Source organism: Spodoptera frugiperda, chromosome 11, assembly GCF_023101765.2.
Source record: "Spodoptera frugiperda isolate SF20-4 chromosome 11, AGI-APGP_CSIRO_Sfru_2.0, whole genome shotgun sequence".
Taxonomy (NCBI): Eukaryota; Metazoa; Arthropoda; class Insecta; order Lepidoptera; family Noctuidae; genus Spodoptera; species Spodoptera frugiperda.
In genome coordinates this window covers 3,158,932-3,183,660 of record NC_064222.1, presented here as the reverse complement: position 1 = coordinate 3,183,660, position 24,729 = coordinate 3,158,932, and the positions used below count along the sequence as shown (strand labels likewise).

The following is a 24,729-nucleotide window of genomic DNA, read 5'->3' as shown; positions in this document are numbered from 1 at the left end:
CCCAGCATGGTCAGTGCACTGGTATGGGAACAGCCACTCCTGGTGATGAGCGTTAAAGTCCCCCAGTAACACCAACTGGGCCGAAGGGTACCTCTGCCGAGCCGCATCCGCCGTCTCCACAAGGTGTTGAGCTAATCTGGTCGTCTCCAAATCTCCGCTGTGCGACCGGTAGACACAGGCATAGAGGATTTTCTCTATGCCTGTGTCCACCAGTATCCACAAGGTTGAAAAACTGGGGTCCTCAAAGTTTCGGAGACGCCGGTAACAGACGCCGTCTTGGACGTATAGGCATACGCCTGCACGGGGAACGAAGTTGTGCTCCAGAGAAAAGCCTGGGTAGTTCAGGTATGATACGTCCGACGGACATCTGATCTGGGTCTCCGAGAGAAACAAGAGCGTTGGGTTCTCGGTCTCCAGATGGTGATGGACCGCAATGAGATTTGAGTGCAAGCCTCGGATGTTGGAGAGGTGCACTTTGAGGGAGAGGAGTGCAGCCGCTGTTGAACCCTTTTCTTAGCTCTCGTTTTCATAGTCGTAAATAAGTTGCTGAGAGGATGGCAGTGAAATGTTCCTCCTCACAGGCGACCCCAGACGCGCACTGCAGTTAGCCACATCAATGGGAGGCCAGCCTGGAGACTGCGGGGACGCCCGAGCCCCCCCACGTAAATCCATCGGGCCCTCTCTTCCGGTCGCCAACCGGCACGATGGCGTATACGTGGGATTTTTCGCTAGATGGCGGGGCAGCCTTTCACGTGTGGCTAGCACGCTAATTGGGCCCCCAACTATCTGCGGTCGGCCAGCGGTGCACCGTGCCTCGGATCCCGCTACCCTCCGCGACTGGCCACCCGATGCAGCCACACCAGCGCGCGTCAGATCGGTCTACCCATAGTGGAACAAACATTTCGACCCATCCTCTCGTACGGCGTCACCGAGCATCGTGGCGGAACACGGCTAGGCCGCTTGGCGACACGGTTTTGCTCGGTGGGTGGTTATAATGCCGTCGGCCGAAACCTACCACCTGAGTGTCACCTGTTTAGCACCACCCAGAGGCCACGTGTAGGGGTTCAGTTTTTTAAGGGTGCTCTCCTACGGACGAGGGTGACTCTGCCTCCAAAAAGTTCACACATTTCACAATACACGTGTCATTTAATAAACAAAAAGAATATATAAAATCGTGTCTAACATTTTAACAATACAAGGTGTAAACGGAACACTCCCGAACGCCGCAAATCTGTGATAATAAAAAAGTTTTTATTTAAAAAAAAACCGGAATTCGACGTTTATTTGATGTACAATCAGGTAAAAAAACACCACGTGTAGTTGTAATCAACTGCTTAAGGCTGATGTTGCATGAATAACAATAAAACAAAAACGATTAAGTTATAAATCAAAAGACTTTTGTCGCTTTATTCGGGAACGTTCCGCTTACAATTCTGTATAATAATAGTAGCTAAGTCTGCCTTAAGAATAAATTAGCTAAAAAAACATGTAGTATGTAATAGCCCAAATGTCCACCAAACTGTGGCATTTCACGTCTATAACTCCATCATAAAGCAACATTAGATCAACAGTCGATCTCGTTAAGTACAGACAAGCAGACCGTAATATCGTTACACCAAAATTATACTACATAATATATTATACATATTGATTAAGTGTTTATTTTGGATAGCCATGACTATGTAAGTACATAAACATTCATTAACTTATAAAAATCTTTAATTAGGAAGTCTGTTTTATTTTGGGCAGTTAATATAAGCTTTTTTTTCGATTAATTTAGGGCTTTGCCTCTTAGAGAAACATTGCCCTGTGCCATTAAAATCACAATAATTTACAAAAAAAAGAACAAAACTAAATAGCAACTAATGTTTAAACAGTATGATCCACACATCAATTTGTTCCTGCGTAAACTTTACACGCAATAAAACTTGATCAACCATATTGCAAGCATTAACAATGATATTACTTCAATGATAGACGTTCGCAGTCATATATTTCTTTACATATTTACTTTAATTTAACCCTAGCTAGACAACTGAGTTATTCTGCAATAGATGTTAAAACTGACAAGTAATTTCTTTAAAACTAATAAGCACTGTAAAGGACATCAACCAAAATGGGCTAGAGTTTTGAACAGCTGTATTGAGAAAAAGAAGTTCACAAATAATTTAATAATAATATTTAATGAATTTTGATTTCTATTCGGGAGTGTAAATATAAATAATATTAAATAAGAATAAAAACAGTTTTGTAATTGATTATTGTTATTATTGGTGACACTGCCATGACAACAGTTTTGTGACAGTTTTTTTTTCGTATTATATTGTGAATATTATTTCGATTTTGGCTATTTTTGACGACTGTGCTATTCAAAATGGATTCTGGTGATTTTCTATCCGATGACCCCGGCTCACTCTTGGACTCAGTAACCGCTCAAACGTTAACCCTGGCAACGAAGCCGCTTTACATGACGACGACCCCGTAAACTTGGACTTTCCGATTTTGCCTAGTGAATCTATATATTGTGTCAATTGTGGAACTGAAATCACTCACAGGAGAAGACACAATGTTTATCTTGTGGAAGTGTAGCGAGTTATACTGCAATGGATCGCACCACAAGTGGTAAGTCATTAAGTAAGTAAGTGTAAGTGGTTGCTGCGCTCATATCATGTCTGTGATATGGTATTTAAGTTGGGCAAGGCATGAAAATGTAACTCCACCAGCTCAGTTTCTAGAAAATGTTTTGTTAACATTATGAAAATGAATAGTTTCACAAATAAACGATTTATTTTAAAGTGTTGAAGTTTTTTCATATATTATGTTTAATTATTAATTTGATACAAAGTTTCTTATCTATACGTTTTCTTTGTACTGTAAGCCGCTCAATAAAGTAAAAAATAGTACAATATTTTCATGTTCATGTTCAAGCCCAAACGCCATACAAAGTGGTTGATGTCCTTTTATAATAAAATAATTTAAAAACCAATAAACGTTATAAAAAGTCGTGTTATTTACACTATTTATAACTCAAGAACGGATGAATCGAATTAGTTGAAAATTGTGGATGTAGCTTACAATCAGGATATAAACTTAGGATTCCTTTTATCCAAGAATTGACTGAAAATCCTACGGGAACAAAAAAACAGGATTACGCGCGGGCAGAAGTTAGTAAACCAATAAATTCGCTGCTTATTCGCTATTAGACTTAACTTACTTAAACATGAGCTGAAATATTTATTATAGGTACCTGAGTGTATTATCGCACTGTATCCGAAGATTTGACAAACTTCAATTAAATATTAAAACATAAACTTGAAAAAGATAGTGACATTTTATTCGCGTTCGCGACTCCTTAGTACAAGTTACCTGCCAATAAAATTCCCGTCAAAATCGGTCCAGCCATTTCAGAGATTAGCCAGAACATGCAGACAGACAGACAGCCAAAAATTGTAATAAATATTATTTTGGTGTACGTATCTTATGTATCAGACACTCCAATCTTATTTATACGTACAGATTTGATTTTAATGCACAGATAGACTATTATACAATAAGTAACTTTCGTATCAACTCAATTTAATCACACTGTGTGACTGTGTTCAAGGTTAAGTTTACTTTTGTTTACAAAAGCAGCCTTATAGTAAAGTGATAAATAATTTGTACCTACGAGATAAATAATTTGTATTGCACATTACACGCTATTAACAATATTTAAAAAGTGATTAACTCACACCGATAAGAAATATTATTGTTTTTATATTACTTGTACCTCTCGTAAAGAACTTGGGTTACAATTAAGTTTTCAGTAAGAAAATAAACATGTTTCTTTATTCCGTATGCATTTGTTGTGTTTTTCTACGTTTTGATATACTTACAGAATGTATACGGAAAGTTCCCGATCATCGCAAACAGGTGATGGTAAAAACTAGTTCTTTTTTAAGAAATTAAGGAAACAATTTTTATTTTATGTAGTAACAGTTGTAATCAACTGCATAAGGTTGTTATTGCAAGAAAAATTCTTATTCTTCTTTTTAACCTTAACTAAAATTTAACTATTTATTTTTAACCTTGCACTTTAACACAATAACAGTGTTTGTCTCGATGTCTCGATATACTAGAAGATTCCAGTTTTACCAATTATCATAATAATATCATTAGTTATGGAAACCCACGTTTGAACCCAAACTACATTAGATACTCGACAGTAGATATTTGCACTAACGTCCGACTCGACCAAAGTGTATACTGTACCTATACAGCGTGTAACAAAAAGGAGGTATACATATCAAGTGCACGGTTTCTAGATAACATAACAAACGATACGGGAAGGGATTTTTAAACTCATGTTTTCATGGTACCAAGTTATGAATTTTTCAAATATTATTTTTTTATTTTTCATGCGAATCAAAATTAGGTAGATAGGTACTAGGCGATCAGATTTACAGAAGAAATGTTTCGTAATTAGCGAAGTGACCCCTATAATAGTGTTGTGACACGTTTGTATGATTGAAAATCAAGAACCATGCGACACCAAGTATTTGGTACCAAATTTTTTTTAAACGTATTTTGAGCTGAAACTTTGTGTAGAGATTCTATTCAACCTGTATTCTTCAGTGCTTCTTGATGTATATGGGTATTTTGTTACACGCTGTAGATATTTGGTAATTAAAAATGTAACCTGACTAGACCAGACCTACACTCACAGGCACATTTAACCGCCCACCTTGATTTTCTTGATTTTCTCATACACTACTTAAATCTGGGAAAGTTTGATATTTTTTTTTAAAACTAGACACATTTTGTTATTTAAATACTGTGTAGTCATGTTAAAAACTGAATTTATTCATCACTTAAATAAAAAAAAAAGCATTTTTAGAGGTTTCTGTAGAAAACTCTTGTTTTACAATATTTGTTATTTTTCAGTTCCTGGGCTCATTTATTGAATTTTAATAATGGATGTTATCCCCCCGGGCTCTGATGACTTCTTGCAGTCGGTTTGGAAGGCCATCAATGACATCTTAGATGTCTGATTGAGGGATGTTGTGCCACTCCTGAACTGCAGCAATCTTGAGCTCCCCAATCGTCGTTGGTGCGGGAACCCTTGCTCGAACTCATCTTTTAAGGTTGTCCCAGATGTGTTCAATTGGATTAAGGTCAGGACTGCGTGCTGGCCACGGTAATGTTCGTATACCGACCTCGTCCAGGTACTGGGTCACTATTCTAGCGACATGACATCGTGCATTGTCGTGCATTTATTGAAAATTTTCACCAATAAATGGTGAAAATGTCACGACATGGTCTTGAAGACCCTCTTCCAAATCCCTGTGTGCAATAACACTACCCCTATCAAACGCCACGAGATCGGTAGGAGCGTCGTAACTGATGCCGCCTAAAATCATTATTGAACCTCCATGATAACCCACAGTTTCCATATCGTACACGGGGCAAACCTCCCATTTGGTCGTGTGTACACTCGCTGACGCCTATCTGGACCTCATAGGGCTATTCTGCTTTCGTCTGAAAACAGAACGTCCTTCCATTGGTCTGTAGACCAGTTAGCGTATTCTGGCGCAAATTGAATTCGCGCTCTACGGTGCTGTGTGAGCAATTCTGGGGCACGTGCTGGACGAAACGCAGTTAGGTTCCTCTCTGCCAACCTTCTTCTCGCTGTTCGTTCACTTACACTGAGATTTCTCACTTCAAATAGGCCGGTTCTAACCTCGGGAGCTGTGGTAAAGCGATTTCTCAATACATTGTTCACAATGAAACGATCGTCCCGAGCCGATGTGCACCGATGACGGCCTTGTCTCGGTCTCCGCGTGTAGGAACCCGTCTCCCGAAAGCGTCTGATAGCATCCCGCACAGTGATTCGAGGTACACCAAGCATCCGAGCAATGCAACGTTGGCTGTACCCAGCATTGGCAAAAACTACGGCTCTTGCAGCTCCAGTTGCATCCAGTGGCACTTTTATTCCATTGCAATAATCAAGGGGGTGCAGGAAATTAAGCAAAATGTAATCACACCAAAAAGAGCAGGATAACCAAGTTAAAACTCACACTAACCCGATCGCTGAGAATGTAAAATTTCGACTAAGTTACAAAAATGCATCTGGATGCAGGAACTTCTAAAAAAAAACAAGGGTCCGAGTGTTTAATTTATTGCCAAAGTAGCCACTTGAAACATAACAGCCATCGGGATAAACATTCCTTATCGCAAACTAACGCGGTGACGTATTTCTAAGGTGGGCGGTTAAATGTGCCTGTGAGTGTATATCATATGGCCGTGAAATTTCAGCACGTAAGTATCTAATACACCTCTCACTATGTAATAGTAATATAGTAATTACATATAACGATTAATCTAACACTGTACCTACCGACCACGACCTCCAATGTTAATTATAATTTTATTGTACGAGCAGGAATCGAAGTCTAAGTAAGTTCTCATAATACAAAAGATCTAGTGTAAAAAATGTTTCTTAAAAAATTAATTGCGTTTAACAAAAACACATTAAACGCCATAGGCGGCAAAAGTGACCAGCGCTAGCGGAGGATTTGCCTACAATAGATTTTTGTTAGCAGTCAGTCTTAAAATTATATTGAAAGTTTTTCTTTCAACGAATATCTACAATAGAAATCCAATAAAACTTAATCACACTATTATAAACGTGAAATTTTGTATGTTTATCCGTCAATCACGCTGAAAGTACTGATTTTGATGAAAGTAGCTGTCAGAGAAGCTAGTAGTTTATAATTATAGTGAGCATTATGGTAGTTACAGAAAATTTAACAACTTTACAAAAATATAGGCAGGATACAAAGAGCAAATCCATAGTGCCTTTGTTGGCCGAGGCAGTGCCAAAGGTGATGTCACTGTCAATAGCTAAATACCTTAAGTACAAGTTGAATAAAATACAATACAATACAAGTTAATGTATGGTAGTGACATTGACATACGAAAAATTATGTCAAAGTTATGTCACTGTTACGTACTCGACTGAACTCCTTGCAATCGTATCCTTTGGCAATTAGCACAAGTTTGATCCTGTCATCTAACACAGATTAATAAGATTTCTAATTCTGACTAGATTTTAACCCATAACCTGGAAGAATAAAACTATATTCCAATGTGAAGAATGACAAGATGTTATATCAATACTATACTATACACAACACAGAACCGCTACATGAGCGCTGTACCTGTGGCCGTACTTACAATTTAATGACTTCGTTTTCCGAGAGTAATGACCCTTTATTGTATGTACCTGTCCAGAAAAACAAACCCGTAATGATACATACTGCTGGCAAAAAACATTTTACGATGAGATACATAATTTGAACTGTATTTCTATCATATCCTGGTCACTGCCACATGTGACTGTTTCTGTAATAGTTGCAAGTTGATTAGCTACCTTAATGACTGAACGAGTCATGTTCTATATTATGAGTTTTTAAATTTTCTTAATTTCTTAGCTCTAGTTGTGAATCGTATAATCATTAATCAGGCAATATACGTTGGTTTATTGCCTGATTAATGATTATACGACAGATCCTTTGCAACCTGTTCTTACTGCAAAGGAAACTGCCGTCAAGACGTCGCATATTTGTCGAGCCTGACATTCATTTGGGCAGCAGACCTGTTTTATAATTAACGATTGTATGCGAATGTAGTCTGTATCGATGCAAATACAAAATATATAAATTGAATTCGCTCAAATTATAATTTATATGTCTACCGAACTCATGGTTTCAGAGTTCCACACAACACTAATCTAAAAGGCTGACTGACTAATTTTAATTTCAGAAATTATTGAAAAATGTTATCCCGATTAATTCAAGCCATTTTAATATTTTCTGTCATCATCAACGAGAATCGGATAATCTGTCACAATGATGTATCGCTTATGCAGATCCCTATAATCAATCTACTGATGCAATCTGCAGCTCCGAATTATACGCCTAAAAATTCTGGTGACTTGTTCGATTTCTTAAGGGACACATATCCACTGCCTGATGGTGAGTAGGTATTATAATTAATATTACCTTACTTTCATTTGTCTTAATAATTCATTAAAACAAGCATGAATTACCACGACTATCAGTAATCTTACTTAACACCGAATACTTAAAACAAATCTCCTCCCTAAAGCAGAAATGTTAACATCTGGGGGCCTACTCTAATTCAACGAACGAAAAAAGTTCGCAGATTGCATACTACAATTCTATTTATTGCGAACTTTCGTGAACAAAAATTAACGAATGAAATGAAGATAAATAAATAGGTAAATCAATAAAATCTACGGCCGAAAATTAAACGAAACTTCGCATTCGAGAACCGGAGTAGCCCTACTGGTCTTAAAAGAGGGTTCAAACACAATGTGTGTATAACTGTGTAGCTTATGCAAACTGCTGCTTTAATAGATAATTCTACTATATCAAATGGGGAATAACCCGAGACAATAAACAACCACTATGTTTCCAGGTTTAAAGTCGCCATTATCAGAGTACGACTACATCATAGTCGGAGCCGGTTCCGCTGGCTGTGTGCTAGCAGCCCGCCTAACTGAGGACCCGCACGTCAGCGTCCTTGTCATAGAGGCCGGAAGACCAGAGAACTACTTCACTGATGTACCCTCTTTGGCACCTTTCTTTCAACGGACGGAGTACGCCTGGCCATACTTCATGGAACCCCAGCCGGGTATCTGTTTAGGTAATGACGAACGTGATACTTTTTTACTTGGATTGCCCTATGTTTACGAGTTATTTTTAAAGTCTCTAAATATCTAACTTTGTTAAATGCAAACACGATTTTTGCACTGGTAAATCATAACGATTAAAATCTTCACTTTAAGAATGTAAACAATTTTGAAACTCTTAATTCAAGAGAGCAAATACATTAGAAAAATATATTGATAAAAACTTCTTACCATTACTCTTTCTGTTACTGTTATAGGTCTAATAAATAAAAAATGCTATTGGCCAAGAGGGCGAGCTGTAGGAGGCACCAGCGTCATCAACTACATGATCTACACCAGAGGCCGACCTGAGGAATGGGACAGCATGGCGAGCGCAGGAAATTATGGATGGTAATGATCATGCAACAGTGCACATCTATACATATAATAAATCTGTAGAAGGTTCAATTCTGTACATTGAAAATATTGAAAAAATAAATAGCAGGGGGTGTTACTGGATCGATACCAAACCCAAAGTTGTCGGAGACGGAGTCGCGGGCGAAAGCTAATAATAAATATAATATTATACCCTTTTCGCCGTATAGTATAAGTACCTACTAAGGCTTAAATAAACAAGAGTACGATTTTTTCTTACAATTACAGAGAATTCTCGAAAAACATAATAAACTAAATCCAAACCATCTCTCAGCAAAGATCTCTTATCTTGTTTCAATTCTCGGTTTCTCGGTTCATTAGAATATTTATAAATTTTATGGAGGGCCGCAGTTTGTGAACCACACCTCAATGAAATCTGACTGCGATCACTAACTGGGTCGGCACAAAACTAGTTTTCGTTAGAAGGAATGTATCCTTTATCTATGTCCAGATGGAAAACATCTGGAGCTATAAACTAATATGTAATATTTCTGTCACAATATTAGTTACCGTATTCCTCTGAAACGGATTTAACGATTTTTACCAAATTTTATACGCGTATGCAGTAGGTCTGAGAATCGGCTACTGTCTAATAATTATAAGGCAAGCTAGTTATTTCTATAAAACTTTATTAGAGCAACACATGTATGAAGTATATCTGTAGCATAACTGTGAATTATAAACTATCTTTGGAATTGGGCAAGATAGTAATATTTCATTTCAACTTTTTACACGACATTTAAACCAAGGTGAACATAATTGAAATTTTATAAGTGTAACATGATTAAAATTTCAACAGCTACTACTATTAAATTTGATGCAGTTGTTCGGATACGATATCCACGATGCACAAATATTTCGCATAATAATTTTAGTTATACGTAACTATTAAAAAGCGAATTAATTCAAGCCTTATACCTATTTATCTTCAGGTCCTACGCAGAAGTTCTGAAATACTTCATGAAAACCGAAGATGCCCGTTTAAAGGGTTATGAAAACTCCCCATACCGCGGGAAAACCGGTGAAATGAACATCGAATTTCCAAACTTTAGGCAAGTACTTGATTTTAGTGATAAAACTACTGAATATAAAATAGCGCCATAAATTATGTATATGTACTATGTTTTACTAACGTTATAAACGTTGCCAATTTACAGATCCCCACTGGTAGAAGCGTTCTTAGAAGCAGGACGAATATTAGGATCCCCTACAATAGATTATAACTCCCCGGACCACCTCGGCTTTGGATACGTGCAAACAAATATCAAAGCAGGCAGAAGACAAAGCGCTGCCAAACTATTTCTACGACCCAACAAAAAGCGGAGGAACTTACACATACTACATTCAACTACAGTGACTAAAGTCCTCATCGACGAACTTACTCGAACAGCTTATGGAGTGGAATATGTTAGAAATCATTTGAAAAATAAAGTTATAGCGCGACGAGAAGTCATTATATCAGCAGGGCCCATAGCTTCGCCACAATTACTAATGCTATCAGGAATAGGACCAGAAGAGCATCTCAGAAGCCACGGAATCCCTGTTATAAAAAGCTTACCAGTAGGTCGAACGCTGTATGATCACATAAGCTACCCAGGATTAGTATTCACTCTCAATACCACTAATATATCTTTCAACGAAAATAGAGATGGTTCACTCGCGAATTTTCTGGAATGGATGCAGTTCGGTGACAATGTAGTCGCGAGTCCAGGTGGGGTAGAAGGCATTGGATACATTAAAATCATTGCTGATGGACAAGATAGAATACCCGATATCGAATTAATAAGTTTAGGTGGTTCAATAGTGGCAGACGGAGGACCTAAAGGAAGTAAAGCGGGAAGACGAGGAATGATGATTTCTCCAGAAATATTTGACAAAGCGTTTGGTGCAATAGACAATACGGAAACATGGAACGTATTTCCAATGTTGCTTCATCCAAAATCTGTTGGTCATCTAGAATTAAAAGACAAAAATCCATTTAGTCATCCTCGTATATATGGCAATTACTTAGCACATCCCCAGGATATAGTTACAATAATTGCTTCTATACGGTATGTACAAGCTTTGGCTGCAACACCACCGTTCCAACGTTTTGGTGCCAGGTTACATAAAGCCGAGTTCTCAGCGTGCCGAGATATGGTCTACGACTCCGATGAGTACTGGGAGTGTGCGCTTCGAATTCTCACTATCACACTTCACCACCAAATGGCAACATGTCGCATGGGCCCAGATTTTGACCCACTAGCCGTTGTGGATCCAGAATTACGAGTTCACGGGGTGAACCGGCTGCGTGTGGTAGACTCTAGTGTTATACCTCGGACTATTTCAGCACACACGCATGCCCCAGCTGTTATGATTGGGGAAAAGGCTGCAGATATGATTAAGGCCACTTGGAGTGGATTGTTTGTAACGTAAAACAGTATTAAGAATGAATTGTAAAGGTCACCATAATGTCTCAACAAAATAATGTTGTTCTTGTGTTACTTATTTTCAAAAGGAGAACATAATATGTTTCTAGAAAATGAAAGCATTGATATTTGAAATATACCATAGCATCTATGTATATTGTCCTTAATTTGTAAGCAAAACTGGCCCTTGCTAGACAGGTATTAATTTGACTAACAATCTTGTTAGAAAACTAATTTATTACTCTTTACTTATTAACACACTTAAGTTAAGAACCAATATCATATAACTACTTGGACAACCATTTTCTATTTGGACCTTTCTCGAAAAATGTTTTCTCAAATAACCTAGATGACACTTTAGTCCAGTCATTTGGTTGATAAAAAGGGGTTACCTGGAATGTTTTCCGGGAGTTTTGAAAATTGGTGAATTTATAGATTTGGGTATGCTCTTTTCGAATTTCAACTTTGCCACCTCGTACAACCGCCGCTCGCGCCGCCATATTGAAAAAATGGCGCCTAAAAACGGTTTTTTATTAATATCTCCGTTCCGACGCATTTTACGAAAAAAATTTCAAGTACAAAATTAAACTAGAAAAAAATTCCTACAATTTATGTACTCGTATTAGTAACTTTATCATAAAATCGATAGTTTTTGGCGTACGAGCGCCGCAAAGTATTATTCATCTGCACCACTACGTGTACAAACAATGTGTGTTGTGCAGCAACGCCTGTCGCAACCGAGGGCTGGGCTCGCTGTCATTGCAGAGATAAGTCCCCTGTTTGAGGAGTGGCTAGAGAGGCGCCACTGCGTCCTCACCTACCGCCTGACGCAAGTGCTTACCGGACATGGGAGTTTCGGTAGGAACCTGTTTTTGATTGGGCGGGAGCAAACGCCCGGGTGTCATCACTGCGAAGACCGCCCGGAGGACACGGTGGAATATATAACATAACACATATAACATCAGAAACAGGAACCTACCGAACCTACACACATTTTTTGTACACGTGGTGGTGCAGATGAATAATACTTTGCGGCGCTCGTACGCCAAAAACTATTGATTTTATGAAAAAGTTATCAATACATAAATTGTAGGAATTTTTTTCTAGTTTAATTTTGTAGATAAATATTTATTCGTAAAATGCGTCGGAACGGAGATATTAATAAAAAACCGTTTACAAACAATGCGTGTTGTACAAACATTGTTTGTACGTAAGTTTCGGTAGGTTCCTGTTTCTGATGTTATATGTGTTATGTTATATGTTCCACCGTGTCCTCCGGGCGGTCTTCGCAGTGATGACACCCGGGCGTTTCCTCCCGCCCAATCAAAAACAGGTTCCTACCGAAACTCCTGTGTCCGGTAAGCACCTGCGTTAGGCGGTAGGTGAGGACGCCATGGCGCCTCTCTAGCCACTCCTCAAACAGGGGACTTACCTCTGCAATGACAGCGAGCCCAGCCCTCGGTTGCGACAGTCGTTGCTGCACAACACACATTGTTTGTACACGTGGTGGTGCAGATGAATAATACTTTGCGGCGCTCGTACGCCAAAAACTATTGATTTTATGAAAAAGTTATCAATACATAAATTGTAGGAAATTTTTTCTAGTTTAATTTTGTAGATAAATATTTTTTCGTTAAATGCGTCGGAACGGAGATATTAATAAAAAACCGTTTTTAGGCGCCATTTTTTCAATATGGCGGCGCGAGCGGCGGTTGTACGAGGTGGCAAAGTTGAAATTCGAAAAGAGCATACCCAAATCTATAAATTCACCAATTTTCAAAACTCCCGGAAAACATTCCAGGTAAAACTACCAAATGACTGGACTACTTTCACAAATAAACAACTAGGACGACATGATTATATCTAAGTAGGTTAAGCATTCAAACACTGTTTATAGAACAGTGACCATTTTTTAAATTTCTTTTATCGCGTTTATGGAGTTAAAAAGCTGGTCCTTAAAAGTAATGGCTTCAAAATCATTATCTCAGAACATTGTTCACAAAAATGAGAGACGAAGCACAACCTGTTGTGAGTTGTGACTAAGAAATAAAACAAAAATAAACTTATGTTTTGGAACATAAAAGTCAAAAAGCAGGTATTTTGAATCGGTTCAACGAACTTGATCTTTAAAATTAGTACATTTTTAAAAAAGTGTACTGTTAGCATGGAATCCTTATAAGGATCCGAATGCATGGTGGATCACAAACAAGACTGAGTGAGAGATTCAATGCCCAAGTTGATGAATGTACTTTTATCATTATTTTCGTCATCGTACAAACCATACGTGGTTTGTGGGTGGGGTTGCGGTTGTGCGTTGGAACGTGGGTTTGGAAATATGTCCCGAGTAAAGCAATAGACTCGTCCTTATAAATAAACTAGAAGGGTCTGCCGAAAACTGAATGGATGAATGCCACCTTCAATGCCATGTGGGACACCAGTGACCCACGGCATTAGTGGAAGATTTGCCTTGAACAATTTAAGGTTGGCAGTCAACCTCTTAAAAAATGTATGTGAACTTCCGATTACCCACACATAGTACAAAAAGGTATCATAGTATATTGTTTTATTATCATTTGCATATTTTGTTTTTAATAGTGAACTTTGAGTAAGCTTTAATTATGGGACTATAACAATTTTAACTAATTAACTATTGTCTGTAGGCAGTTTAACAATATTATAATAAAATATATTACTGATTAATTATATGATAAAACGCAAAAAATAATAATGGCACACTTCGACACAGGGCTTTATTTTATAGATTTTTCCATAGGTTTTGTAAATAATAATGTTGCAAATAAGTCCAGCAGTGAAGCTTAATTCATAAAACATTTTAGGATACCCAAGTCTAATAATGTACACATTTCATTAAATTTACCAAAGTATATTTAATTCAAATGTACATGCTCATTACCGGTGAAGTATCCAATTGGTCAAACGATTGTTTAACACCAGGCGCTGTTTTCTTCCGACATTAAATACGCAACTTCCAAATTTCTTATACCGTCGTGTTACAAGTGTTACACCGTATAATCATGTTATCTCCAAGCAGAGTGCTTACCAATCTTCTACTATACAACCGAGATAAATGTTGTTCATGGTCTATCTAAATACCAAAGCAGCAATCATTATGCGTTAGAGAGTAACAAGCATTCTGGAGATTCATTAACGTTTTTATTGGGGTATTTGTAACAATATAAATGATGTATCAATAGCGCAATATCGCACATAAAGATGACAATCCCATTTGTCACACAAACATCAGATTTATGACAATCCCTCAAAAATTTTACGACGCGACGGATGTTACCAAGTAAATGTGTGGTAATTCCTGCATTGCATATAAAATTCTTTATTATCGATTGCCGATCAAGGTGAAGAAGATAAATGCCGTATCAAAAAAAAAAACCTTTTTCTATTAAGTACGTGATAAAAAATATATCAAGTGTCAATTTGGACAAGTACCGGTGCTACAAAAGACCGCGTTCCTTTAACGGTCTCCATAGCTACTTATAATATTTTCACGCGCCGCACATCCATACTCGTAGTCTCGGAGCCAAGTCTCGTACAGTCGCCACAGGCTCAGTCTCTCGACATCTCGACTAGTAAGCTGGCATTTGTTTTTGCACGGGCAATGTGCAAATAAATTGGCGGCAAAAATGTTACGAAAAATTAATTTTCTATTGGCATATTTTTTATTGTTTGGAAGTGCTCATAGTGATTATGACGAAGCTTTTGTGGAGACGGTGTATGATGAGGAGTCCAGGAATTCCATGTACGGGGATGGAGTTCCCCCAAATAATGTGGACAGAAATGGGAGATTATTGTACTCATATCCGCAGAACCCATTAATAAATATTATGATGCAAACAGCTGCACCTAATTACGTGCCGAAAAATCCGAACGACTTTTTTGATTTTCTGAGAGATTCCTACCCTTTACCTGGAGGTAAGTTACTTTATTTCAATTAATTAGTTGTTCTTATTTTTAGTAGCTCTGCTTTTTTAAATGAGAGGAATTTTGTATTGTATTGTCTGTAATCGGATCATTTTAAAAATAATACTTAAGTAATATTTTTTTAATCCTTGCCCTACAATAACAAGGAAGTTTTAACATATTTATCAAAATCAAGGGCTTATAATTACTCGTATAAGAAAACCAGCAGGTAATAAGGCTACCTGTCATATGTAATTGACTAATAATTATGCAAAGTCAATTAGCCTAACCTATTTGCAGTGATATTACCTTAATTATACACATCTATACAACAATCTAACCATAACATGTTATAGTAATACCTATTGTAATACGAAGCCGAGTTCTAATTTGTAACACAAGCTAAACCTACATATTTATAAGCTTTAAAAATACATTACACACATTCACAACGAGGAAATATAAAACATTATCAAAAAGTATAAGAAAAATACAAAATGAAATATTACATACATAGGTACAATTAATGTAATTTATATTTATTGATACAAACAACACTAATTACAAAACATTTAATTTAAAAACTTCATTTATATTGATTCTTAAATTGCATATTTAGTATATAATACTACCTAGTACAAGCATTGAACTTGAATACCACATAAATTACAACCAGTTGAATTATGTTGTGCTGACATTTTGAGTTCAAAAGTTTTTTTCCTTTTTCTCGTCTGTCTACCTGTATGAACGCCCTAAATTCAAAACTACTGGACCGATTCTTGTACAATTTTCAACGATAAATAGTGCTATTCATGAAGAAGGTTTTAATGTATTATTTATGATGGTTTCGAACACGAGGCGAAGCCACGTGCGGAAAGCTATGTAGAAGTAATACCAAATCCTTGTAAAAACATTGTAATGATTACTGAATTTTGAACTGAATTGTAGATAATGTATTCTAAGTATATAAATTCGAAATGTACCAAACCAGATTATTCTTCTTTTGTTGTTGTTTTTTATTGTAAGGTCATTTGTACAGACAGACAGGCAGACAGATACAATCAATAAATTCACGTGCTCGCTGCTTGTAAAATACCTAAGTAATTATAATTTAAGAATATAAAGTGGTTCATAATTTGAAACAATTATTATTTTTTATCTTCCTAAGGACAACAAACAGCAGTATATTAAACATAAAACTTGAATGAAATAGTAAAATAATAGATTTAACAAAATACACTACGCACGACGAGTGAATGGCTTGATTTATACAGGTTGTCTCTTAAAATCAACATCACGCCAGTAATAGGCGATAAATTAAAGATATTATTGTAAAAAAGTGCTATTTTATCTTAATTTACTAATACCATATTTAATTTGGTGTAGGCAATGAATTAATTAATCTGTTACTTATCCTCTTATTTATACCCTATAAAAAAATATTGCAGAATTAATGTTTGTTTGACTACTGTGCTTAAAAAAAACACCACTTTATCGGCCCTTTGCCAGCTTAACTTTAAGATTTAAGAAACTGTATGATATACGTTTGTACCTCATATAGATAATTTATCTTTGTTAAAAAAACATCGTAATTAGTAGAAACATAATATTTGTTTATTTGCTGTAATTTTGTACGTGCATAACTTCCAAATTACTACACCAAATTGGATAATTCATTTTTATGTTCTGTAATGTTATTCAGGCCAAGGTATAGATATAAGATTTTTTTTACAAATACATGCGCTAAATTTCGTGCAGGCCTATAGTAATAAAACATTTAAGTCATGACAGGCCAACTTAATGTTTTAAATCAAATAATTCACGTCATTAAATAATATTTTTCATAAAAAAATCTAGACCTTAAAGATTCCAGATCGGATTAAATTGTTCAGTCCATTAAACATTAATATTTACTAACTAAAGAAACTGTCACACCGTAATAAATCATCCTTTAAGATCGATATAAAAACTATAAAAATATCATTTATTCCAACCAAATCAAAAAGAACCACAAATATTAATCAAAAATTAGTCTAAGATCGAATTAAATGAGACACTGAAATGAAATGTTTGTTTGTTGAAATTACACATATCATACATACAAATAACAATAATACATGTAAAATATATATGCATTAACAACAATAACAAAAATAATAAGTCAAAATAGATTAAGTAATCTATTTTCATTCAAGATTAAGCTATGTAGGGCTAAAATTTGTGTAAAATATTAAAAAATAATACTGTCACGCAGAGCTGTTGAAACATATTTACAAAGTTTATAGAATAATATTTTAATTGATTCGTTTATATTACCAAATGAAGAACATTACAATTATGATTTTATTGTAACTTTCGTGATTTTCATACTAAATTAATTATTATGTTATCGGCTTACTCACGTATCTGTCGCCGCGTCGTGTGTAGCGGAATGCTGCTCATGAATATGAGCCTCTAGCATGGCTTGAAACTAGTCGAGTTCCTCGTCAAAACGTTACGTGAGTAAGCCGATAACATAATAATTAACAATACAATTGTATGTTTTTTAAGAAAAAAAATAATATCATTAGGTACGTAATTGTTATAATTATTGTGGGAATAAGGACCAGCGCCTCTTATTTAATTAGAATTTAAATCGGTAAAGGTCATAATCGCCTCACGTTTTATTGTCTTTTTTATTATTATTTAAAATATTTTTTTAATTAGTACTAGTAATTTACATAAATTAATTATCTTATTTAATATAGTTTTTTTAATCAGTGTAATTTATATGAGATCCTAATAAAAAACGAGGAGATCCGCAATAGAACAATAGCCCAGCGGGTAAGCAAGCTGAAGTGGCAGTGGGCACATAACACGGAGAATCGACAGCCGCTGGGGCAGAAAGTATGGGAGAGCCATGCTTCGGCACGAATGGGCCGGTGATACCACGGCCTCACAGAAAACCGACGTGAAACGGTTAAATTCCTAACCCCCAACTTGTAACGCCTCTGGTGTTTCAAGTGTCCATGGACGGCAGCGATTGCTTACAATAAGGTGATAAGTATGCTCGTTTACTGGCGTGTTTCATAAAAAAAAATTCTCGAGTGGAGACTGCGTACTAGCAAGCCACAAGGTAGACAGACAACCTGACTAAGGTCGCAAGGTTTACCTGGATGCAGGTAACTTCCAATCGGCCTATCTGGAAGTGATTGGGGGAGGCAGAATTTATATTTATACAACAGCTACAACGAGTCAATGTACTTTTTTGTAAGGTCACAACATAAATACTGCGGAATTTCGGTCACCAATTCACTAACACTATCGATAGTTTAAAATCAAAATTCAAAGGAGTTTATAGACGAACCATAATAAAAAAAAAACTCGTTTGATAAAAAAATATCGGTTATCTTAAACTTTCTCTGATTAAAAAGTTAGTTATTTTTAAAGGTCATGGACATAACAGGACTACGTATTTGTTTGTATTAAAGTGTCAAGACGTTCTATTTACAATCCAGTTAAATTCGAAGTTTCTAAAATACGTTTTACATGCAAACAGTGTATCTTTTGCTTTGGTTTTATTACGTCTAAATCTAAAGTAACATTACATACCATCTCTACCAAACCAAATAAGACCTCTTTTTTCGATAAAAAAAACGAAGTACGAATGCGAAGTAACCCGACCTCAGTAAAAAAGGCATGCAAGTACCGTTTTAACTGAACTATAATAATAATGATTACTTAAAATAAACGAAAGGTCAACGACATTACAATAAATGTTCAATTGATTAAGTTCACAAAAAATATCCACTCAGGTAAGAAATGTAACCAGTTACTCGATCAAGTACATCACTTCTATAATATTATATTAATGTATGTAGGTACATAAGTGAGCCGGACTTGTGTTACGTTCGAAAAACTAAAATAAAAACTGATCTCGTAAGATTTACAGCCACATAAATGTGTTTCAGGAAATGAATCGTTGTGAAAACCGGTTCGGTTCTGGCACATACTGCAGACAAGACCTGACTTGCACATGCTATGACAGAGTAGGCACATGATGTTTGTTCCTCTTGCGTAACAGAACATGAACTTATTTTCCTGACTAGCCTTTGTTACTTTGTTGTTGATAAACAAAAAAGGTTATTCACCCTGGTTTCATTATCATTTGGCTAGTGAGCAATTAGAGAAAATTGAATATTTTTCAATATCCAAATTCAATTTATTACAGATTACATAAAATCAAAAAGGGTGGGCTAATAATGATGGATGAGGCTATCGGACAAAATTTATAATCCGTTTGAATCATATAGGATCTTTGTTGCTGACAAAAACCTAGGTTGATATAGAGATGTTTGACTAATGATTATTATTTTCAGCCGTATATGGATCATTACAAACTAAAATTAACGTTTAGCGACGTTGTGTTTCAGGTCTCAAATCCCCATACGACGAATATGACTACGTCATAGTAGGGGCCGGTTCAGCTGGTTCAGTGCTTGCTTCGAGACTCACAGAAGACAAGAATGTCACAGTGCTATTACTGGAAGCTGGCAAACCAGAGATGCTGCTCACAGACATGCCAGCCTTGGCACCATACTTCCAATCTACTGACTACACGTGGCAGTACTATATGGAGTATCAACCAGGCGTATGCACCGGTATGTTGAACTTGACTCTTATATACCTGAATTGTAATCAATCCATCAATAAGGCAATTTACTTATGACTTAAACCTACTGTCCACGACGCATCATTGGCGAATGCATGCAACCTACAAATGACACTAGGCGATCCACAATAGACAAATGCTTACATCTTGCTAGGAATCTGTCCACGTAGCGATAATTGTAGACCACCTATCGTCATTTGTAAGTTGGATACGTTCGTCAAATGACGAGTCGTAGACAGTAGCTCTTAGCGAGCAATTCATCTTCGATAAACCAGCAAGTAAGCAAGCCGTCGCTCAAAAAAACAAAGATCCTAATATAAACATAAGGTCGAACAATGCCAAATATTTTTTATCCATCTGGTATTCCAGGCATGATCAACGGCCGCTGTTTTTGGCCACGAGGCAAGGCTGTTGGTGGAACGAGTGTTGTAAACTACATGATATACACTCGAGGAAGACCCACAGAATGGGATCGCATCGCTGCTGCAGGCAACTATGGCTGGTATTTATCAATTATCTAATCCAAATACAGAACAACACGTGTAACTAACAACGGGAAGTCTCTTTAAGAACACACATGTCGCAAGTTGATACATACTCTATCATTTTTCAAATAACACAAATCGCTACAATAATGTATGCTGTGTATTACCATATAAGAGTTAATCTATTTCTAACAGCTCCTGACAAACAGGTCATTAATATTAATCGATACTACAATGTTATGCCAGACGGACCGTTTGATGCTTGCAAACAAAATACTAATTGCGGGATGAGTAATATACTACGTAAAATATGTAAAATAAGAGGTATTAATTTCGGTGGGAATAAGCCAAACATTATTAAGTTACTGATTTTAAGCGTGTTTTCGCAGAAAACTCCTTGAAATGCGATGTAAACATCATTAATAGAAAGATTAATCGTTTCCAATTCATTGAATACCAATATCAGTAGAAATAACAAAACAGAAATATACATAATATATTCAACTCAATGTTGTAAACATATAAAATCTACCGAGCACTATGTAGCACATACTCATAAATGAGCTAACACGAAACCTTTTAATTAAAATTGTATGTTTGATCTTAACCTCATAACAATAAGCATGGAAATGTCCTTAAAATATCTGCAACCAATTAACCCTGATTTAGGATGTTAACCAAAATAAGTATTAAACCTGTGCGTGATGTTGAATTTCTTAAACAGACATTATATGCGGGTTCCATACATTTTGGATTCGTCTGAAGCCTTCTACAAGTTTGCCATCAAGTTACTTTTCTACGTTGTGCTATGCTGCAAATAGTAGGCGTTGGAAACAGTAGCTTTTTGTTTGATCATTGTGGTGTATAAAATGTAATGTATCTTCCAGGTCATATAACGACGTTCTATATTATTACATGAAGTCTGAAAGAGCATCATTAGATGGATTAGAGAAAAGTCCCTTTAGAAGTCGGGATGGAGAAGTTCCTGTGGAACACGTACCAAAAAAGTAAATATGCTGATCAATAATTCTACTTACATATAAGAACCAATTACGAGACATATCAATTGTAATTTTCTATTTTCGTTTCAGGACCAAATTAATTAAAACTTTCCTAGAAGCCGGCAGAATTCTTGGACATCCAACAATTGACTATAATTCACCAAATGAATTAGGTTTCGGATACGTGCAAACCACCACAAGTTTTGGCCACAGATTCAGTGCCGCCAAAGCATTTTTACACAAACAGAAGAAGAGACGTAATTTACATATACTACCTGAGACCAGAGCAACAAAAGTATTGATTGACCCGCAAACACTCACTGCTTACGGTGTAGAGTACGTAAGGAACAGGGTAAAGTCTACAGTCAGAGCCCGAAAAGAAGTCATTCTTTCAGCAGGACCCATTGCTTCACCTCAACTTCTTATGTTGTCTGGCATTGGCCCACAGAATCATTTAAGATCTGTTGGCATTCCTGTACTAAAGGACTTACCAGTCGGACAAACACTATATGATCACATTTGTTTCCCAGGATTAATATTTGAATTGAACACGACAGGAGTGAGTCTCAGTGAAATAAGAGCCTTAAATATTCGAGAAGCAGTAACATGGCTCCGACACGGAGAATCCTCAATTTCTTCACCAGGTGGAGTGGAAGGCATTGGATATATTAAGACACCAATTTCAGATGACCCAGACCTTGTTCCTGATATAGAACTTATAAGTATTGGAGGGTCATTGATTTCAGATGGTGGCTCAGGAAGTAAGGCAGTAAGAAAAGGAATGAGAATAAGAGATGACGTGTTTGATAGTGCCTTTAATGAACTAGATAGATTCAATCGGGACACATGGAGTGCCTTTCCTATGTTACTGCATCCAAAATCTGTAGGTCGTATAGAATTGAAGGATAGTAATCCATTCAGTCATCCTCTAATGTATGGTAATTACTTGACTGACCCTAAAGACGTGGCCACATTCATTGCGTCGTTCCGTCACATACAAGCGCTAGCTAACACGCCACCGTTCCAGCGTTTTGGAACGAAGTTACACAGAGCGGATTATCCAGATTGTCGTACGCACATTTTCGATTCTGATGAGTATTGGGAGTGTGCGTTGCGTACACTGACAGCGACACTTCACCACCAAATAGCTACGTGCCGCATGGGTCCGGTCGGAGATCCCTTAGCTGTCGTGGACCCTGAGTTGCGCGTACACGGTGTGAACAGGTTACGTGTAGTCGATTCTAGTGTGATACCAAGAACTGTATCCGCACATACACATGCTCCCGCTATGATGATCGGAGAAAAGGCAGCAGACATGATCAAATGGACATGGAATGTATTAAATGTAGGACAGACATATTAAATTATTAATAACAAATTAGTCAATAATATTAGGAAATCAAATATAGGTTTAAGACAGTTCTACCTTAAATAAAACCAATAAATGACTGAGAAATTAATTTATGGCTTTGTTTTTTGACGAAATGCTAAGTATACCTTATGTACGAGTAGTTAGTGGTGATTACATGGTTAGGCGCAAATCTCATGACACAGAACAAACAGTCACCGTTCCGGTTCTGAACACTATGTATATTTGAGAATACACAGAAAAAAATGTAAAGCAATACACATATGGTTGTGTTTTTTTAGGGGGCGTATTACAGTGAAATAAACAAAACTTTTCAGTTGAGTTATGAGTCCCATGTAACCATGTCTATAACCAAATAAAATTTAGAAATTTTAAATACTTCCAAACCGAAAATCCCGGAAAATATAACTTTTTCCCCAATCTAAAAATAAAACCTGAGACTCCTTTCTCAGCAAGCAAGTTAAGGTGTAGCAACAACTCAACCAACCAGGAAATCGTAAGTTTTGTTCCATAAGTACTTAAATATCGAACGAAACTAGTGTTGAGTCGAGTCTCGTTCGATTCCCGGAGTCGGGCAAAGTACTACTGAGCGTTTTTCGGTTTTTCGAAAATAAAAACAACACTACAAGACAAAATAAAAACAAACACCATGTGCTGACTTGGCACCAATGACTAAACAGATTAAAGCCCCTGGATTATAACTTTATAATTAAAGGTAATCCTTTTTGGACACATTTTGGCCAATCTTTAGTTTTTTCTTAAAAACCTGTCTGCCAAAAATCTGATACTAAAAGGTCGACGGACTCCGGGTCTGCAATCAAATAAATCAACATGCATGCAAAATTACAACACGACGATTTTGAACTTGCATGAACCCGTTTTGAAACCAGACCCTCAAAAATTTTAAATCAATATTGGCTCAATGTTCCGGTCCTTAATCCCTACTGGACCTTACTAAGGATTCTTTACGCAATATTAATTGGAAATTACTAGACAATATTCACAAATAATTAAGCACAACTTTTAAGGGTCCGTTCACACTGACCGGCTCGGAGAGCATCGGAGCGCATTTTCCTTTTCACACAGACCGGATCGTATACGCTTGGAGTCGGTCGCTTGGAGTCGCCAACTATGTCACATAAACCGGCTGGAAGCGGATGTGCTCGGAGCCGATCGGATGCGCGAGCAACAAAGAGTACATAATCGGAACCAATCGGCTGCTCGAACGCACAAACCGGATCGTATACGTTTGGAGTCGGTCGTAGAGGAGTCGCCAACTATTTCACATAGACCGGCTGGAAGCGGATGCGCTCGGAGCCGATCGGCTGCACGAGCGAGAAAGAGCACGCGATCGGAGCCGATCAGCTCCGTTTATTATTTCACACCAAGCGCCGTCAAGCACTTTTAAAGAAAAAAACAGTGCACATTAAAAAATAAACCTTAATACAAATTCTTAAATCTCTATTTTCAACGTGACAAAAATTTGCTCTCCTCTCCGAGCCGGTCTGTGTGAACGGACCCTAAATCCAACAAACCTGTTTGCGATTCCAAAAACAACCAAAAAATTAAGAAAACCGAACATAATTCGATAGAGATTAATGTCCGAACCCCAGACACTCGTATTAATCGCGAAAAAATTTAGGTACCGGTGATGAGACATGAGAGACCGTTACAATTAACTTTTTCTTTCTCTAACATGTTACTTTAGACCTAATTCAAGTTCAAAGTTCTCATTTCCTGAATAAAAATACTAATAAAAATTAAATAATA

The 24,729-nt window shown here is 36.8% G+C and overlaps 3 protein-coding genes across 5 annotated transcripts in view; 2 read left to right on the top strand and 1 right to left on the bottom strand.

Annotated features, from left to right (window-relative positions):
* The window catches only part of LOC118274661 (flotillin-2), a 287,597-nt gene that overhangs the window by 251,780 nt on the left and 11,088 nt on the right, over nucleotides 1-24,729 (bottom strand). The gene's annotated exons all lie outside the window — the stretch shown is intronic.
* On the top strand, nucleotides 1,531-11,672 carry LOC118274652 (glucose dehydrogenase [FAD, quinone]-like). 2 transcript variants are annotated; one of them, XM_035592290.2, is made up of 6 exons: nucleotides 1,531-1,682; nucleotides 7,804-8,015; nucleotides 8,482-8,709; nucleotides 8,953-9,085; nucleotides 10,042-10,161; nucleotides 10,267-11,672. In XM_035592290.2, exons 2-6 carry the CDS (start codon nucleotides 7,817-7,819, stop codon nucleotides 11,522-11,524), a joined length of 1,938 nt encoding a protein of 645 aa, XP_035448183.2. In that variant the 5' UTR covers nucleotides 1,531-1,682; nucleotides 7,804-7,816; the 3' UTR covers nucleotides 11,525-11,672. The 2 variants fall into 2 exon arrangements, with proteins under 2 accessions (XP_035448183.2, XP_050552801.1); XM_050696844.1 differs by lacking the exon at nucleotides 1,531-1,682 and adding an exon at nucleotides 6,269-6,297.
* LOC118274648 (glucose dehydrogenase [FAD, quinone]) lies at nucleotides 15,012-23,050 on the top strand. The gene is made up of 5 exons (XM_035592287.2): nucleotides 15,012-15,465; nucleotides 19,866-20,093; nucleotides 20,474-20,606; nucleotides 21,477-21,596; nucleotides 21,681-23,050. Exons 1-5 carry the CDS (start codon nucleotides 15,177-15,179, stop codon nucleotides 22,951-22,953), a joined length of 2,043 nt encoding a protein of 680 aa, XP_035448180.2. The 5' UTR covers nucleotides 15,012-15,176; the 3' UTR covers nucleotides 22,954-23,050.

Coding starts and splice junctions, on each gene's coding strand:
- LOC118274648 (XM_035592287.2), top strand. CDS start 15,177: ATGTTACGAAAAATTAATTTTCTATTGGCATATTTTTTATTGTTTGGA. Junction 20,094..20,473: donor TCAACCAGGCGTATGCACCG/GTATGTTGAACT, acceptor CTGGTATTCCAG/GCATGATCAACGGCCGCTGT. Junction 20,607..21,476: donor GCTGCAGGCAACTATGGCTG/GTATTTATCAAT, acceptor TGTATCTTCCAG/GTCATATAACGACGTTCTAT.
- LOC118274652 (XM_035592290.2), top strand. CDS start 7,817: ATGTTATCCCGATTAATTCAAGCCATTTTAATATTTTCTGTCATCATC. Junction 8,016..8,481: donor CACATATCCACTGCCTGATG/GTGAGTAGGTAT, acceptor CTATGTTTCCAG/GTTTAAAGTCGCCATTATCA. Junction 9,086..10,041: donor AGCGCAGGAAATTATGGATG/GTAATGATCATG, acceptor ATTTATCTTCAG/GTCCTACGCAGAAGTTCTGA.